This window comes from Chroicocephalus ridibundus, chromosome 1 (assembly GCF_963924245.1).
Source record: "Chroicocephalus ridibundus chromosome 1, bChrRid1.1, whole genome shotgun sequence".
In the NCBI taxonomy this organism is placed as follows: Eukaryota; Metazoa; Chordata; class Aves; order Charadriiformes; family Laridae; genus Chroicocephalus; species Chroicocephalus ridibundus.
Genome location: NC_086284.1, coordinates 210,348,639 through 210,360,970, shown reverse-complemented (window position 1 = coordinate 210,360,970; position 12,332 = coordinate 210,348,639). Strand labels below are relative to the sequence as shown.

General features: G+C 38.7%; 1 protein-coding gene across 1 annotated transcript in view; it reads left to right on the top strand.

The window, feature by feature from the left end:
* The window catches only part of SEMA3E (semaphorin 3E), a 147,889-nt gene that overhangs the window by 73,680 nt on the left and 61,877 nt on the right, over positions 1 to 12,332 (top strand). Inside the window, exon 2 of the mRNA XM_063327313.1 lies at positions 2,840 to 3,000. Coding sequence (XP_063183383.1) covers positions 2,840 to 3,000 — 161 coding nt within the window. The remainder of the gene's footprint in view (positions 1 to 2,839; positions 3,001 to 12,332) is intronic.

The window sequence follows — 12,332 nt, the reverse complement described above, 5'->3', positions numbered from 1 at the left end:
AATGTCCAGAAATCCTAGTATCTTTCAAAGGAACTACATAATACATTTGTGTTTCAGTAAAAAACCACTCCCCAGGTCCCACTGCTTGGTGTTATCCAGCCCTTCCGGATGTCAGGTTCATTTCTGTACTTGTCTCTACACCCATGGTGAAAACCGTATCTTTGCTGGAGGTAGTCCTAGAAATATATCTTTTTACAAGTTTGATCTTGAAGGGTGTTTAATATTCCCAACTTTCATTTAAGACAATGAGAGTTGCAGGTGTACTCGGCAGGACTGAGCCTTACAAGAGTAGTAACCAGTTTATGTGGTCAGGTAGAAGACTGTTCATTGTGCCTTGTGTTCTCATTGAGAACACATGCGTGATATCTCTGATCTATGTAAAGAAATATTCTCTCATTTATGAAAAATTTGCCTTCAGGATAACATGGAAATAAATCAGGGGAAGACAGTACAGTATCCTTTTGTGGCTTGTATATAACTAGAAGTTCAAATGCAATTCTTTTAACTCCAAGACTGACTCAAAAATAAAATATATTGGATGTTTTATATTCTTGCAAATAAAAAATAGCTTTATTTAGGACCAAAAGAATATATCTAGTTCTGCTTTCATTCTGTTTCTAATCTGATCACAAACAAGCAATGTTCTTCTGGAACAGCAATCTGCTGGATTTGCTTGGCAAGAGAAGCTGGCTTTGAAAGCACCATTTCCACACTGCTATGCAGTTTTGTGCTGAGTGTATCACTGTCAAAAAATGTAAATATGTCCACTGGTCAGTAAGCAAAGCTTAGACAAAAACAACTCTTATTTTGCTCATCATGGTATTCCTTTCTGTGATTTAGTTTTTCCATTTGTTAAATGAGGCCAATCACACTCAGGTACAAAGTGTTTTGACCTCTACTGTTAAAAAAATGTTATGGAAAGCCTAGATATTAACATTATGCGCAGCTATTTAATCAATAGATTCTTTTTGAAGATAGCTCAGGAAATATATCAGTTGTGAGGCTGAATTTCTAGTACGACTGCTTTGATAGAAATGTTATCATCTAGGCAAACAGCTTTCAGAAACCAGTTGCTTTCAGCTTCTCTTGATCGGAATCAAATCTAGTCAACAGATGGAATAAAACCTATATTTATCCTATTATTAAATTCTCTTATCATCACACACACAATATAAATAATAATTTAAAAGAAAAAGAAATTGTGTCAATTTGTTGGATAAAATTAATATCCTCATTGAAAGATAATTTTTTTTTTGCCTTGGCTCAAAATATTTGTTCTCTTTTCTGTACTTTAGGATATAAGTAAGGCATATCATAAGGAAAATTGGTCACGTTAGAACTTTTTCTGGGTAAGGTAGATTTGAATTCAAATATAGAATTCAGATGTTATTGGTTTGTAACGTCCTTTTCTCAGGGAACACAGGATCAATTTTTAACAATGATTATGAATTTTGGTGGTTTAATATTTTGGTACCTTATGAGGCTGCATTCTCAGGTTAAAGATATACATCATTTTCTGAAAATCACAGCATGTATGGATGGCATTATGGTATCCCAAGTGGACGCCATAGTGATAGACCTGTGCAAGGACTTTCTCTAACAGGTAGGACCAGCGCTTTTGCAGAGACCAGTGGTGGCCTCTATGTGGCTGACAAGGTGCAGCACAGACGAATGAACACAACTATTGGTGTGGCACAGATCTCAAGCCTCCATCCCAATGGCATGGGGGCCCATTTATTGTCTTCACTAGCTCTGAAACAATCCCATTTCTCCCAGCATCAGCTGTTGGGCTACATCCAAATAAATGGAACAATTATGCTTAGGGATAGCTGTGAGGATAAGCTAAAATGAATTTAGTTCCTTTTACCAAGACTGATTTTTGTTTCTTCAAAATAAAACGATTTGCCAAAATGTAGACAGAGGAATATAGCTTCTTTCCCCCAGTCCCAGCTCTGCTGTTTCAGAGGCAGTCCTAAGGTACTCTTTGTAATGACTTCTTTTGAGGCCTCCTGACAGCAAAATGGTTTTCGGCCTCTCTGCCCTGCTACGAGCCGGGCTGTGTTCTGCACCATCTGCTTGAGAGTGCAGAAACACCCCTGTGCTTGCCTCTTTCTTCCTTCCTGAGGCCTGATTCCAAGTTTCTGCAACATTACCCAGGATGAATTTCCTTTTCTCTGAGGAAGTGACTTTAGCCTGGATCATGTGCAGCTAAGCCCCAACTCCCCTTATCTGGTCAGCGTATTTCTTGACAAAGTCAGTAATCACTTGGAAAATTATTAATATGCATTTTACAGATTTCATACTGTCCTCACTGAATTTAGAGACAGTATTTTCAGTGAACTGAGTGGAGACAGTGCTGGGCTTAAAACAAGCAATCACTTTTCTCCTCAAAAAGAAAAACCAGAACAACATTGTGCATACAGTAAAAACCTGTAGTTTGACATGCCTGAGGGAAAGACAAGGAGACAATTTCCAGTAATTTTTTCAATTTCCATCAGTTCATTCATTTTTTCCCTGTTTGCAGTTAATGTCCTAAGCAGTGGGTTTTTTTATTTTTCAGAAAATGTTAAGAGGAAAACTTATTTTCCCCCATCCCCATCTCATGATATATTGACCACAAAGATTATGATGTAAAGATTCACACACAAATCTCCTGGAGAGCTGGCTCATCTTGAAAATTGTTCCCAGGTGTTTTGTGTCTCTTTCTTACTCAAAGATTATATGATTAGCATTTTAATGTCCTGCAACTTCTTGTCTAGGTCCCTAGGAGGATATGAAAATGAAACTATGAAAGCTAAGCTGTTTGGTATTTATCACGCACACTCTGGTTGTATTTCAGAGCTCTGGGATTTAAACAGGACGTCAGTCTTTCATAGCCCATTTGGATATCTTGGTCTTCATATAATGCTGCTGGATGAGTATCAAGAGCGACTGTTCGTGGGAGGAAGAGACCTCTTGTATTCCCTGAGTTTGGATCGAGTCAGCGACAACTACCGAGAGGTGGAGTAAAAAGCTATGTATATTAGTCACTTTATGTCGTAATGTGTAGCATAAAATATCAGAGTTTGCACAACTGGAAATGAGATAATGGAGTTTTTGTAGATGTTTCATGCACAAACCATAAGGTCATGTTTATATTTGAGAAAAATACACTAATTACCATTTTCTTCCCCAGTAATAACCCATAAGGGTCACTCTAGGTGAAGAGATCTGGGTGTCATGTATCTATTTCTTACTGTTTTTCAGCACGTTTACAGATGTTTAGGGCATCTCACACTTTGTGCATACCTCATTTCTGCATCTCTGCTATATAATCAAGATATAATTTCTCCCTGGTATTTGTGGTGAACTTTTCCACAGAAAATAAATAAATAAATAAATAAATAAATTAGCACATAAACTATAAGAGATATTCAATAGTAACATAAACCATGCAGCTAATTTCTAGCCTTTAGAAACTGGACTTTGCATTGGCTTTGAGCCAGAGGTGCTATTAAGTACTTTCTGAAAGTGGCATTTGAAGTCTACTCAGTGGTCTGTGGGAGGAAGGTGGTTTAAGCTATAATCCTACCAGAGAGACTGGTACATTGTAGAAACCACAGCTGACTGGCAAACTGGCAATTGAAGTGGAGAGGCCAGAGTCTGAGGTGATATGAGTCTTGGCTTCCTTACTCAATTCTGCCCTTGGAACCTAGGATTGAAAGCATGCAGTGGCAATGGAAGCTGGAGGAGCCATTGCTCCTGCCTCAACGATCTTGACTGTGGACAAACAATGTCTTGAAATATTTCAGTGTTTTTCTTATCTACTTTTTGAAATTTCCCCAAGGTATTTTGATACCTTTGCATTCATTCTCAAATAAGTAAATGAATGAAAAAGTGGGTAAATAAAGCCCCTCTGGAGAAATATGATTGTGTTGATTTCCATACTGCACTGACCACTGACATTTCAAATGCTTTTCTTTCAACCCCCTTGCTGTAAGTGAATATCACTTTTCTCATGCCAACACTCTGGTCAACTTTACTGTAAGCAACCTTGCTTATCTCCAAGTGTAATGAGTGTATTCCTCTACTGTGAACAGATATAATATGCTTTATCCTTTTTATAAACAGTTTGGGAAAGGCAATTCTAGATATGGGGAAATGGATATACTCAGGGAGGCCATTTGAGAATTTATCTACATTTAAAAATATAAAATATGTTTTTTTTAACTCCTCAGAGAGCGCTGTTAAATACTGAGTTTTGCTCCTCCACAGTGAGATATGAGTTAACTCTTTTTCCATTTGATAAAAATTATTAATATCCTGTGACAAGATATTAGAGCTCAGGGATATGAAAACATTTAGGGAGCAGTTGTTTCTATAAAATTAGCTTTTTTCCCCCCTCTCTTCTTTCCCCTTTGGTAGTAAATCTGTATGAGGAAAGATGACAGGATAGAGCACTTTATGCTTCTGTCCAACCACCATTGTCCCATCTGGACACACTCTTGAAGTTCGTTGCTCTCCTTCGTGTTATTTTTAGATGGAAGATCAACCATTTACTCTGAAACCATACTCTCTGTCTTGAGACCTGTTTGCAGAGTATGAAAAATTAATGGAAGCTCTTCTTGCCTGCTTGCCTGCTTTTATGATGTGCGGAAGATGAGAAACTGGAATAAATGGAGCTTCACCTAGCATGTTTAGAAACATGACCTCACTGGGACTTAGCTCCCTTGAGTGCAAATGTCATGATCCTTTTCTCTTTTCCCAGTGTTCACTCAGTGCAGATCTCATTCAGTGATAGCTGGGGAAAACTTGATTGTCCTTCAGCACTATCAGCAAAAGTGTGGAATGAGACATTTCTGTTATACGAGACCTTAATTACTGCGATAAACTGGGGGAAGTTCCTGGAATCGAGAGACTGGTTAATTCATTATTACCAAAGTTCTCCACTAATCTGCCTCTAACTGTGTGTTGGTTAGCCTTTGACCTTTTCTTTCAGACTGAAGACTTTAGCTTAATTAATCTAAAACCCCAGTTATAACCTAGTGACAGTATAAGAGTGGAGGCAAGTTCCTGAGTTTTATTCTCTCCCTGGTAACCAGGATGAGTCACTAGCTGCAAAAGAGATATTTCATGAAGTTGGTAGCTTTGGGGATGATTTGCATAGATCTTTTTCACCTTCTGTGTTCTAGAGAACAGTTCATGTGTTTTAATTCATTGCCATCCCTTTTCCACAATTTGGAATGTGAATATGCTCTCTAAAAACCAAAGTGAAACACATTCCCGATTAAAGATGTGTCCCTTCTGCTGTAAAATGTTCTTGTAATTCAGTTCTAGCAAGTGTATTAGAAGACTCCCAAAGAAAAACAACAAAATGCCTACTGATCATAAAATGCTTTTGCATTGAGACCTATTGACTGCCAAAGTAATCCAGCATTTCCAAAAAACTCAACTCGTGATGCATATGAGGTATGCATCATATAAATCCACATGTACTAGACTAAATTCTTCCTTAAGGTTCAATTCTCTTCGGCTTTCAAATACAAAGCAGCCCTCTGAAGTGTAGATTATAGCTTTTTCACATAAGCTGTTAGCTGTTTGTGTACATATCTACCAACATTATGTTAAACATATATTTTTCTGACCACTTGTCATATCCAGTAAAGAAAAGATACACACAAAATGGTAAAAATCTTTCAGGGAAGAAAACTACTACTGTCATTCTTGCATTGGTTGGGGAATTCAGCAGTCTGGGTTGAGATCGCAAATGCGGCACAGACTTTTCCATGTCATCTTGGACAAAGACAGTCTCACTTCTCAATTGGTCAAATTATATTGCCTTTGCCTACTTTGCATTTTTTGTACCCTTTGTATCTCTCCTTTAGTATAACACATACAGAAAATTTCTTGCTTAGAGTATTTAACATATCTTACCATAAATTTTTGAAACATAGTTACTCTTGCGCTTTGTTTTCTGTATGAAGAATGCCCTAACACTAACAGCAGCAAGAATAAGGGAGATTATGGAATGTGGATTTACAGAGAATTAAAGCCATACAAGTACTTGAAACCTTGTGTAAAGTCAAAGCTTTGGAGGTACCCTCCACGTGACCTTTGCTTTCCCTAATTTCTCATTCCCTTTAACACCACCTTTGGAATCAAACTTTACGCATATTTGGGATTTGATCCAAAGTCTTTAAGGCTTGTAACGATCTAACACACTGATAGAGAATTTTCTTTGATATCTGGTGCCAAATTTATTTTTAAAAGTATTTCAGCTCATTGTAATTGGTGCCAGAACAGATCTTTGTTGACAGCAAACTTGAACGAATGCCAGTAGTCCGCCACCACTGATCTAACAGCTCATAGAGAGGGATGACCTTTGGTTCTCCTTTTCGTCTCTTGTTGGACTGAAAATAAACTGCCCTTCCTGTTTGTCCACAAACTCCTTATAGACACTCTTTCTTGCTAGCTTCTGCTTCAAAGGGCTCATGAAGGGCTTGCTCTGAAGAGAAGCCTTACTACTTTGGTAAATAGACTTGTGCAGGCAGGTTTCAATGTGCTGTTTCTGATCCAGTACGAGACAGCTCCAGATTAGGATTTATGTCTCTGTTGTAATAAACTATAGAGCCCTCATAACATTGTCTGCCTCTAGTGAAGCTAGCTATGTTTTCACACCAGAGCTGGCTGAACACAAGTCTGCAAGAGCTGGGCTTGCTTGTATCTCCTTCGAAAACCATGCAGGAATGTGCATATATTCAAACTGAAATAAGAAGCACACAGTTTAGCACTGAGTTTGATTATCCGTTGGAATTACGTCCCAGGAGGCACGGTGGCTATGTGTTTGTTGATACAAATACTGGATATACATAGTATCCAGTCATAACCAGATATTTTTGCAGAATTTGTACTTCAGCCAAACACAAGTTACACTTGTGTAATTAAGCACTATTTATTGACTTAAACCAGTGATGGGATAGTTGAATTGCTTAATTGCTTTGTCAGTAGTTCAGACTAGCTCACACAGTAGTCTATTTTGGCCTGAAGCGTTATAAAGCTCATATAATTTCTTGAACTGAGTTTTCATTAGACATGTAATCCTGTTTTTTAAGGCTGGTGGCTGAATAGGGAAGCTGTTTGGAGACACTAATTAGCATTCAAGCTCCAATTAAAATTTTCCCCCTATGTGAATTTGCTCAGTAGCTGTTTTCTGTACTGCCTCATAATTCCATTTTTTCCCATGAGGAGTACATTTCAAAGTAGCTTTTTCCTGTCTTTTAAATACAATGCTAAAATTACATCATCCAGGTCTCAAGAATGATAATACTTTGGTGCAAGATGAGAAAACATCACTAACCAAGCAATTTAAAAATTTACTTCACAGTCACCTGCAAGGGTGAAAAGTTTTGAAAAATTATGTCCAAGCCAATAATTATGTCAAGCAGGCCAGTGAAATGTGTGTTAGTGTGATGTTATTCCAGTCTAGATGCACAGGAAAATTCCCCAACAATAGTTATTGACAGCTTGCCAAAAGATTTTAATCCTGGCAAAGAATCAGTTGAAAGTTAAAGCTGGTAGTTGTCATAACTTTAAAGTATAAACATCAGGAAAAAATAATATGTGGCAGGTTAAAGGCTACCATTACAGCTGATTAATATCTGGATTTCCATGCAGTGCAAACACATCCTATGTTATGCTAGTTAAGTAAAACAGCAATAATTACACAACTATAATTAAGTACCGTAAGTACACCTTGATAAATTATTACTACCTTGAGCCACTTACTATCTTTTCAAATGATCATAACAGACCGAGCAGCTCTTCTCAGTTGTTTTAACTGAGCTAAGAAATCTTCATGAAAATTTCAAGATTAAAAACACTAAAATACTTTTTTTTTATGTTTTGCAGAACATTTTTTTACCATGCATCTTTTTAACTACTGCGTTTAGACCCAAGATGCATGTAAAATCAAATTTTGAAATTTAGTATGATAGCAAAATCTGATATGCAGAGGCTTTTTTAGTCTCTAGTCTAAAATAATCTTGAAGATATTAAAAACTTAATGCTCATTTATGTTAAGACTCATAAGCCTCGTAAGAGTTATGGGTCTTAAAAAATAATTTCTGGATAAAAAACCTTCTTTAGGAGCCTTATATGTAGTACTAAAGTCATAATTCAGACACAACTACTTCAGGGAATTAACATGGGCTTGCCTTATAGGTAGGTAATATACTACGAGCATCTAAAAGAGATTCCTGCACCTCTGCACAACCTGTGGAAAATGTAAAGTGATGTCTGCCTTTTTTACTCCTTCTAGTAGGCATCTTTTGCTAAGATAAGCCATTGTAAGTATCCTGAGAGGAAATACACATATGGCTGAACTAAGACACAATCAGGGCTTTGTTTGGAGAAAGACTTTTGCGGGAGTCACTTTGGAGAGCAAATACCTAGCAGAAGTGGTAGACACAGGGACAGAGGGTAGCTCCTGTTACACATTAACCTTTTGATGAGAGCAACTTGCCCAGGAAGCAAAGCTCTGCATCTCCGATGCAAGAAGTTTGTGCACACATTCCCTGCTTCTCGTTAGATCACAGAACAGATCATCCCAGAAGATATGTTGAAACATATGGAAGACAGGGAGGTGATTAGAGACAGCCAACATGGCTTGACCAAGGACAAATAGTTCCTGACTAACCTAGTGGCCTTCTATAGTGGAGTGACTGCATCAGTGGACAGGGGAAAAGCTACAGATTTCATCCCCCTAGATTTCTGTAAGGCCTATGATTCCTACCTCTAAACTGGAGAGATATGGATTTGATGGATGCTCTACTACGTGGATAAGGAATTGGCTGGATGGCCACATCCAAAGAGTTACAGTCAAAGTCTCAATATCCAAGTGGAAACGGATAATGCGTTGTGTCCCTCAAGGGTCCATATTGGGAACATAACTATTTAATATCTTCATCAACAACACAGACAGTGAGACTGAGTGTACCCTCAGCAAGTTTGTGGATGACACCAAGCTGAGTGGTGAATTTGATACACATGAGGGAAGCGATGTCATCCGGAGGGACCTGGACAAGCTGGAGGAGTGGGCCCATGTGAACCTCATGAAGTTCAAGGAGGCCAAGTGCAAGATCCTGCACCTGGGTCAGGGCAATCCTCAGTATCCATACAGACTGGGGGATGAATATCCATTCATCCATTCATCCATTGAGACCAGTCCTATGGAGAAGCACTTGTTGATGAAAAATTAGACATGGGCTGGTAGTGTGCGCTTGCAGCCCAGAAGGCCAGTCGTATCCTGGGCTGCACCACAAGAAGCGTGGCCAGGAGGTCAAGGGAGGTGATTGTGCCCTCTTGCTCTGCTCTGGTGAGACCCCCACCTGGAGTACTGTGTCCAGCCCTGGGGTCCCCAGCACAAGCAAGATCTGTTAGAGCAGGTCCACAGGAGGACAATGAAAATGACCAGAAGGCTGGAGCACCCCTCCTATGAAGAAAGGCTGAGAGAGTTGTGGTTGTTCAGCCTCAAAAAGAGAAGGCTCTAGGGAGACCTTATTGAAGCCTTATTTGAGGGGCTTCTAAGAAACACAGAGACTTTTTACCAGGGGCTGTAGTGATATGACAAGAGACAAAGGTTTTAAACTGAAAGAGGCTAGACTTAGATTAGACATAAAGAAGAAATTTTTTACGATGAGGCTGGTGTGACACTGAAACAGGTTGTCCAGAGAAGTTGTGGCTGCCCCACCATTGGAAGTGTTGAACTAGATGATCTTTGAAGGTCCATTCCAACCCAAAACATTCTATGATTCTATGGTTCATTCTATGATTCTATGGTCCATACTGTGGTACGGACTAAATTCTTGCTGCTTACACTGCATCTGCTTTTTAATATCCAGAGAAAGCAGGGGCATTGGGTTACCTCTTTGGCTTTTTTCTCTTAATTCTGTGTATGCATTTAATTCAGTATGTAGTAAGTGGAAAATGTGCATATAAAATGTTTTCAATAGCATTGGGACTAAGTATCCAAACACAATAATAATCACTTACACACATATTTAATATTAGGTTACGAAGTCAAGGGTTTTATTCCCTCTGTGTTTGTTCTGTTCCTAATAACCACCTACACCTGATATGGGCAGAAGCCCCCATTTTAGCCTGCTAGTTCGAACATTTCTTTGGGAAGTGGAAGCTGTGAGTTGAAACTTTTAGGCTCAGGAGGTCCTAGATTTCGTATCTCGTAACTTCTAGGCTTTGGTTGCCTATTCAGTCCTTGACCAGTGACTAAAATATATGACTGTGGACCCTGAGTTTTGCACTGAATGAACCAGGAATGGTCTGACCTGGACGACTGGATGAGTGCCCTCATGGCAGTTCAGGAAAGTTCAGGTACCTCCCCAGACCACACAGCAGCAATACAGAGCCTAGATGAGAATTACTTCTGATCATATGTAGAGGACTATAAGACCATCTGACTGGAAACAAATGTTCTGATTAATTTTGTGTTCCTTGCAGGATTTAGGTGGTGTCTGAACGTAAGTGGACTGATTCAGACAATGACACCTAAATACTGACACAGGCTGCTGAAGTTGACAAGAATATAGCTGACCAATTGCTTTTAAGCACTAGGCCTCCAGGACTTATAATTTATCCCCACCTTTCTTGTACTTTTCTTTTCCTATAATTTATCCCCAGATTTTCTTGGGTTAGAATTATTTCAAGAAAACTAAGTTAATTCAATTACAAAAAAAGGAAGAAAAAAAAAAAAAGCCTAGCAGAAGAAGGACTTAATTTTAAAATGTTTTCCAGATAGGACAATAATTTGTGATTGGACTATTGACAAGAATGTCTTAATGATGACATCCATTTTTTGATACTTGGTTTCAGCCAAGCCTGACAACACCGAAGGGAACATGTTTTTGTTTTCACTTTTAAAAGTTCTAAGAAATGAAGTAATCATTCCAGTCTGCTCAGTCATGTTTTAACATTGTTTTCACCCAAACAAATCATGTATCTAGAATGAAACATAAATTTGATACAGTAGGGAACTAAAAAAGTTCTCGCTTGTGTAATTTGGCTTCACTTCTAGTAAGTGACTGCGAAGAGCTGGTCCTACTCCCATAAGGTTAATTGCTGACCCTCATTAACTTCACTGAAAACCATTTTCTTTCCTAAGCATCACTTAAAGCAGGAAATCAGTAGTTCAAAATTATAATTCTCTGTTGAAAGTCACTGACAATTTAGTGGAGATATTTCTACTGAATTTATATGAAATGTTCATTACATTAAATTCCTTTAAATTCTGGTGGCTAATATAGTTTGCTGAGTTACCCTAAGCAAAAAAGTTATGTTTTGACAAAAATATTTCTTACCTTATTGTAAAATTTTATAGATATTTAAAAATAAAACTGGAATATTTTACTTGACAACTGTTCAAATGATAACAGAAACTTGATTAAAATTTATAACATAAAATTAAAAGTGTATATATAGTATCCTAAGTCAAGTATAAAGACAAGTGCAAGGTCCTGCACCTGGGACAACATAACCAAAGCGCCCAGTACAGGCTGGGGTCTGTGTGGCTGGGGAGCGGCCTTGCTGAGAGGGACCTGGGGGTCCTGGTCAACATCAAGCTGAACGTGGGTCAGCAGCGCACTGCTGCAGCAAGAAAGACAAATTGTATCCTGGCCTACATCCGCAGAGGCATTACTAGCAGTGATAGAAATGTGATCATCCCACTCTACTCAGAACTTCTCGGGCCTCACCTGGAGTAGCGTGTCCAGTTCTGGTCCCCACAATTCAAGAAAGATGTGGAAAGACAGGAAGGCATCCAAAGGAGGGTCACAGACATGATCAAAGGGCTGAAGAACTTGCCTTATGAGGAAAAACTGAAGGAGTTAGGTCTTTTGTCCCTGGAGAAGAAAAGGCTCAGGGGGAGCTCATCACAGTATTCCAGTACTTAAAGGGCAGCTACAAAGAGGCTCTCTCTTCACAAGGAACCATATGGAGAAGACAAGGGGAAATGGCTACAAGTTGTACCAGGAGATACTAAAGGAATTTTTTTCAGTGAGAACGATCAATCACTGAAACAACCTCCCCAGGGACATGGTGCGGTCTTCGTCACTGGAGACTTTAAAGATACAATAGGACAGAGTGCTAGATAATCTCATCTAGGCTCCCTTTCCCATGAAAGGTTGTACCACATGATCTTTCGAGGTCCCTTTCAACCTGGGCTGTTCTATGATTCTTGATTCTATAATTGTGTTCTCTGAGACTTTCGCATGAAAAATAATGGAAAAACTGGATTGAAATGATCTGACTGCCAATTGAATGACTTTATATGTTTGGGTGTG